The sequence below is a fragment of the Trypanosoma equiperdum genome (genome assembly GCF_001457755.1).
Source record: "Trypanosoma equiperdum strain OVI genome assembly, contig: ctg_962, whole genome shotgun sequence".
Classification (NCBI taxonomy): domain Eukaryota; phylum Euglenozoa; class Kinetoplastea; order Trypanosomatida; family Trypanosomatidae; genus Trypanosoma; species Trypanosoma equiperdum.
The window spans coordinates 5,296-12,086 of record NW_027124934.1 but is presented as its reverse complement, the minus strand read 5'-3'; the positions used below and the strand labels follow the sequence as shown (position 1 = coordinate 12,086).

General features: G+C 44.2%; 1 protein-coding gene and 1 pseudogene across 2 annotated transcripts; both read right to left on the bottom strand.

Moving 5' to 3' along the window:
* Nucleotides 1–594: 594 nt before the first annotated feature.
* Nucleotides 595–1,233, bottom strand: TEOVI_000519300 (uncharacterized protein; the record flags this gene model as incomplete). Its single annotated transcript, XM_067227382.1, has 1 exon — nt 595–1,233. One exon carries the CDS (start codon nt 1,231–1,233, stop codon nt 595–597), a length of 639 nt encoding a protein of 212 aa, XP_067083483.1.
* Nucleotides 1,234–3,261: 2,028 nt separating this feature from the next.
* TEOVI_000519200:pseudogene lies at nt 3,262–4,758 on the bottom strand (annotated as a pseudogene). Its single transcript is given in 6 exon segments — nt 3,262–3,306; nt 3,309–3,323; nt 3,326–3,394; nt 3,397–3,603; nt 3,606–3,665; nt 3,667–4,758. Coding segments are annotated over 6 exon segments (1,488 nt in total).
* Nucleotides 4,759–6,791: the final 2,033 nt, after the last annotated feature.

The window sequence follows — 6,791 nt, the reverse complement described above, 5'->3', positions numbered from 1 at the left end:
CACTAGATTAAATAGAATATTTTTCGAACATCTCTCATTTTTCTTATCTAATCGACTTATTACATTATACACATAGGCCACTTCTTATAGGAAAATTTTATATTTTTCAAATTCATAAATTATCTCTACTTTGCCCATTTTCATTAAAAAATGTTAAAATATATCAAATGTTAGAAAGTAACAGCAAATTTTCTAAAAAAGCAAATTCTCTTAAACTTCATAAAATTGAGCAAACATCCTTAGAAAGATAAAATTTTAAAAGTCTATAAAACCCACAAAAGCATCAGCTACCAAATCCAATTTCTTATTGACGAGAAATCTCGAATCCTTGCAAGCATTATTTTCCCACTTGCAATCCGGAGATTTGCACTCGCCTTCAGTTTTCTTTTCGGAACATTTTGAAGTGGACTCTCCTGTTGTTGTGGATTTTGCTGTGTTACCTTCGCATTTGCTATCTTTTTTAATTGGATTTTCATCCATTTTTTTTGCATTGATCTTTTTCCGTTTCTCCTGCGCACTCCTCTTCCTTCATTTGGGTTGCTGTTGGTGTCGCGATTTCAGGTGCGCGACCTCTAGCCGTTCCAATGAAATAGGTCAATACTGTTCCTGCATCTGTTTTTTGGCGATTTCTGCCAGTGAGCCTGCTATCTTCGCACTTTTGAGGTTTATTTCAAGTTTGTCGGTTGTCAGGGGCGTTATATATTTCGCCTTAAATGCTGCTTCGTTGGGCCCAAGAGCCTGCGCTATGGCGGTTGTCAATGCTTCGTTGCCAGTTGTTATATCAGTTGCCGTCGCACCTTGCTGTAGCAAGGCTAGCGCGGCGAGCTGTCGTAGGTTGGTATCGCTCTTGATGCCTTCGTAGGTTAGGTCAGCTGAAGTTTTGGCGTGTTCTACTGTTGCATGGCGCGCCTGGCAAACTGCATTTACTAGCCTTTGGATGTCTGTGCTCTGTTCGTTGAGTGGGTCGTGTGGGCACTTGCTGCTCGGCTCTTTGTTCGTACTGTGCTGTGTTGCTGTTGGTGCAGGCGTTGTTGTTATTTCTAAGTTAGCGCCTAAGCCATTTGTTCTTCCCAGATTCGCTGACGCGCCGGCCGTTGTTTGGCACATTTCGTGAGTGACGCTGCTGCTGCCTTGCTGCGGGCTGCCTTTGGCGAATGTTTCAACCGATATGCCGATTACTGTTGTGTAGTCCCCTTCGATGACTGTTAAGGTTTCAATGTTTGGGAGCGCCATTTCCGCTTCTGTTATTGTCTGCCGTCCGTCTGTTTCGCCGTTGCATTTCTGTGGTTTCAGAGTTCGCTTGGCGGTTCCATATTTGCAGGTGACTGTTGCCCGCTGTGTGTCGTTGTTGAGCCACCTAGTGTTGGCGCACCCCTTGATATTGTGGCGCCATTATGCAGGGATAGTAAAGTGGTGATGTTCGCCGCTCGCTGTCTCAGAAGCATCGCCGAGGCTTGTAGTGTTTGTTGCGAACCTGCGATTGATCGTCGCGCTGACTTTGCATTAAGGTCGGCATACGCTATTAACAGGCCGAGGCCTGCTTTGGTTTGTGGATCTTGCGTTTGTTCTCGAAGAATTTTCCAGCTTGTGATGTCGTTGGCCGCTGCCTCAAGTTTGTGTGCGGCTGTCTTTACCTGCCGCTCGAAGTTGTCAGCGAGTATTTCGTCAAAGCGCTTTTCAGCGCAGGGGTGATTTACAGCTTTAGCTGCTTTGTGTTTCTCGGCGCTGACGCTTTCTGCATGAACTATGATTACTGCCGCTACAAAAAGCACCTTCGTTAGTTCTACCATGCTGTGTTGTGCTTCCATTCCTGCGTTAATTACGCTAACTCTGGCTGCTGAAAGTGCTCCAATCCGTCGATTGCCAGCGATTTGATGAACAGAAAAACGAATTTTGTAAAATAAGAAATACACAACGTTTTCACGGTTTTTTAAAGTTACAGGTTTCGAAATACCGTAGCTTTTTAGCTCTCCGCTTTCTGTGAAAAAAACTGCGATACGCCACAATATCTTTTCAATTTCAAATCTAATCTACTCTTTTTTATATCTATATCCTCTTCAACAATTAGAATTTATGGTTTTCACTGCAGTCTACCGTCTTTTATTTTGTCGGGGCGTTTTTTCACTCGGAATAAAAAGGTAACATGGACTTTAGTTACGTGAACAAGATTCCTTTTTTATTTGTTTTTCTGGCTGTTTGTAACGGCTTGTAGTGTTTTGCTTAAGACTGCGTAATTTTGGCGTTGAAAGTGGTTCGCGCGCTGATTTTTATTTTTTGATTGGCTCTGCTACTCGAGGGTTGTCAGTTGCTCTTATATCGATTACGCGTTTTTTAAACGGATTTAGTGCTTGGCATTTTCACCAATATGGTAGTGTTGGCGTGACATTGCTTCCTTTCTGTGTTTCATAAAGCTATTCTATGACCTGCTATCCGCGGTTTCTTATTTCTTTCCCGGGGGTTTCCGATGTGGTTTAGCCAGCTGTTTCTTCCTCGAAATTTTGGTATTATTCACAGCTGTACATTAGTATTACGCATTGAATTAAAAACTACAGCAGCCACCGTCTCTGGAATAGAGCTATCACTTTTTGAGTGAAATGTAGAGATTCATCATCAGTTTCTCCTAATATACCATTTTCTATTAAGGTTTTATTTTTGCTTCTCGTTGCTTCACTCTGTATTTCGTTTTTTTTCTTCAGCTCCATTTTTCACTTCAGATAATGTAGTGAGTTCAGTGAGTCTATAGACTAGACTCTGTCTTATCATAATTGCAACCGCTCATTTTCATCTTCTAGTGCATAAATATATCCACCATCGTGTTTGTGTATGAAACTACGAATATTTTATTTTTCTTTCACATTCAGTCATTGCCTCACTCACACACTTATTTAAATTGCCATATTGCCATTGTTTTCATTTTTACTGTTTTGCCAGCGAATACACTCCTTATTACTGCTCTTGTTATAATATTAGTATATACCCATTTACAACTATCTTGTCATCATCATTATTCCTACAATGACCTTCACCAACATCCCTACAATAAAAAAAATAAACCAATTAGAATATCACTTATTATTCATACCCTATCACTCTACTACTTCATACTCATAAGCCAATATCATTTAAAAAATTTTCGTATTTTTCCAAAGCTTCACGAAAGTGTTAAAGTATATCAAACTTCATAAATTCCACAAAATTGAGCGAAATCCGCAAAATTCTGGAATTATATAATTCCATAAAACTCACAAAGGCATCAGCCCTCAGATAAACTTTCTTATTTACAAGGCAAAAACCATTTCGGCACATTTTTTATCCTTATCATCTTGCCATCTTTTCCCTTTCTAAATGCACAGTTCTGTTTGTCGCTTGTTTTGTCATTTTCACAGGCAACCTTGGTCTGTGCCTTGCGCACCCAGCTGTAGCTGATGTCCCTGTACCCCTTGCAGATCCATCTGCAGCCCTCTGCTGTTCCTTCTGTGTTTGTCTACCCTTCTCCATTTTTGGTTGACACTTGCCGGTGGCTTCATCCCCCTCCCGTTTGCATTTAGCATTTTCGCATGCAGTTTTGTTGTCTTTGTGTGTCGCGCAGTCTGTCTGTTGCTTCGCTGGCTTTTCTGTTTGCTCTGCTGGCGTCTGCGCTGCCCCGTTTACTGCCGGCTGTTTTCCTACTGTCGCGGTGTCAACTAAGGTGAGTAGCATTCTTGCTTTAATATTAAGCTGTCTCGTGGCTTCGTTTCTGCGAACTGCTGCAGCTTCTGCCTGTGCCATGTTTTCTGCTAGGCTGGCCAGTGTTGAGAGCCATTTGATCGCCTTCTTGGGGTCTTTTGCAGCGTTTGCTAGTTCTGGATACTTCACGCACATGCCGTTGTTGTTGGCGCCCGTGCATCCTGTCCCTTGGTGAATGCCGATGTAGGCGCCGTTCCTGTCGTATGTGAATAGCTTTGCTGTGTCCGTTACTGCCTGTGCCAGTGTTGCCGCCGTGAGCGGTTGTTCTCCTTCGCGCGGGCAGATCTTTACCAGTGCTTCTAGCGCTGTTGTTGGCGGCGTTGCTGCGGTGGCTGGGTTCCAGTCCGTATTCGTTAACCCTTCATTCGCCGAGCATACTTTGCCTTGGTTGTTGCTGTTTGCTCCCGAGTGAGGTAAGCAAAGGCAGGCCAGCGTGCCGAGGACAGTCGTGACCTTGGGGTCGGAGGCTGTTCCGTCGCATTGGGCTTCTCGGCTTCCTGCCGCCTTTCCAAAATTCTTGGTTGCGAAGCCGCCGGTTGCTGGTTCTGTTTCCTGGCCATAAACCGCCTGATTGAGTTGTTTCCGTATCTCTGCTTCGTCGATTTGTTTGCCTCCGGCGCCTGGAGACGCTGCTTCCTTGCGTAGCTCGTCCAGCTCCGCTGCAAGTCTTGCGATGTCGGCCCGCGCCGCTCTTAGCTTGTCTCCACCTACGGCTCCGAGTTTCAGCTTTAGTTGGATGTTGCGTTGTTTCTGTGGTGTTGCCGTTTCCTCTGCTTGTTTCGCCCACTTAGCCCACGTTTCGGCTGAATCTGTTATTTTGCTATGCGCTGTGCCGTCGTAGGGTACGGCTTTTGGTTCGGGATCCATTGTGATGAAACGCTTCTTCCAGTTGTCGTCTGCTAGCGACATGTTGAGCTTTAAGATGTCCTCCACTTCGTCTGCTTGATTTTCCGTGGCTGGCGCCCACGTGCTGCGGTCGCCTGCCCAACTTACGAGTGTGCAGAGCATGCTTGCCTCGCGGGCGTTCGCATTGACGCCGTAGTTGGCTGCAGCCAGCTTAGTCGCTATAATGAAAAGTACGATTAAGGCGTCGACCGGGTTTTTTGCATGCATAGTCGACACGCCTAAATCACGTTTGTATGCTTATCTGATGATTCTCCGCCGCCGTGCTGTGCAGCTTGCACTGCAATGCGTTTGCAGATACGCTTCCCTTTTAGAATAGAAAAGAATGAAGTACATGCTGCTCTTTGGCAGTAAAAGTTTTCTGATTGGCATGTTCGTCTCTAGTTGGAGTTTTGTTGACGCTGCTGGTAGAGGGAAGATGGTGTGGTAAATTTTACAGTTTTGTTTTTCTGTTTGCCTGCATATCTTGTTTGCCGTTTGTTTCTGCGGAAATTATGTTGTATCTTTTTTCTTTTTCCTGAAATACTAGTTTTATGTCTTGGGTGTCTTTGGAACGTTTTATTACCGGCACATAAGTATGTGCTCCGGCTTTTCTCTTCCTCCACACACAAGTTTTGCTGGTCCGTTCTTTGGGGCTCCCAGTCACATTTTTGCATAAATTGGCCGAGCTTTTGTTTGCGTGGTTTTGTGTTTTCTTTTGTTTGAACCTTGCTTTGCCGATGTCTCTGGATATTCTATCCTGTAAAACTGTTTCTCTCCTGCTGTCCGCAGGCTGCTTGTTCATTGGTTTGGTTGAATTCTCTTTGAATTTTATGAGAGGATGTTGACGTCGCAGTCTATTCCCTATGTTTTCTTTTAAAGGTCCATTTTTGGACCCTGTATTGGGCAATGGTAGATGCTGGTTTGTGTATTCTTCAGGCCGCTGTTGCTGGTTTTTACTGCTCTTGGCTGCACTGTCTATTCATCTGTACTAATTTTATTTATGTTTGTCCATTGTTTTGCTAACGTGCACAGCTTATTGGTGTTTTTTTTGAACTAGCGCGGATGATGTCGTTTTCTCCTAAGCTTAAACAGATAATTGGGTCGAGTGCTGTGAATTACTTCTGCCGTGGTGCTGCTCCTGGTGCGTTCTCCCAGATAAAATAGATTTGACTGTGTTAATGCTACGCCAGCTCAGCCCTATTATTTTAAATCGGCCACATAAATGGCTTCTTGTGAAGCCCCTGCAAGTCTGGTTTCAGTAAAACGAACATACTTATTTTAAACAATGAGCTGTCGTTTGAGTCATCGCTGTCACAGCTTATCTGACGATAGCCGCTGATCCTTCTCACGGTTTTGCTGGCGTGTGCCCGGAACTGCTCTGGGGCTTTGCCTTCTGGTCTGCACAGCGCCGCAGCCTGTCGTCTGTAAGGCTCTGGTTTTTCACTGCTGCTTGCTTTGTGCTCGCTTCTTCGTTAGGGGGCTTAGTTGCTGACGTTTAACCCTTGGTATGGTGTTTCAGTCGCTTCCCTTGCCATCGTCGGTGGTGGTGGCTGCACTAGCTGCGGCGCCCGTCGCTTACGGGCGTTTGTATAAGCCTCAACTTTTGTCTTAAAGTTGGCGCTATAGTGTGCTGCTGTCCTGGCCACTGTTTTCATATTGCATTAATTACGATATAAAGCCGATTATTGCGGCGTGTGGCCAATGTTGCCGTTGTTTAGGTTTCACACTCGCCTATTTTCAGTCACTTTTTTCTTCGCTCTTTTGAACAGTTTTTGGTTACTAACTTCCTGGGCGCCATCTACCTTACACTCTCGATCACTGCTTAATCTGTTTTAATTATGAAGTCAATTGCACCGTTGGTTGCACCGCTGGGGGTGCTGTAATTAAGCGGATATGAACTTCTGCTCGTATCATAACGAAAATTTTCAATCCTAAACCAAGCGCTATTAACACCGAAAGATTAGATAATTTAAGCAGTTACACGTCGGCAGGTTCTCGAGTGCGCATCAACCAATGTTAACTCCTCGTTTAAAAATCTTCTAAAAAATATTATATCGTGGCTTACAGGTGTTGGTAATTATTACCGAATCTGATGAAAAGAAGAATTCAAGATTACTTCACACTTGCTCAATATCTTAATGGTGGCACTCCTTTTTAAAATCTTGATGTTAGGAAACACG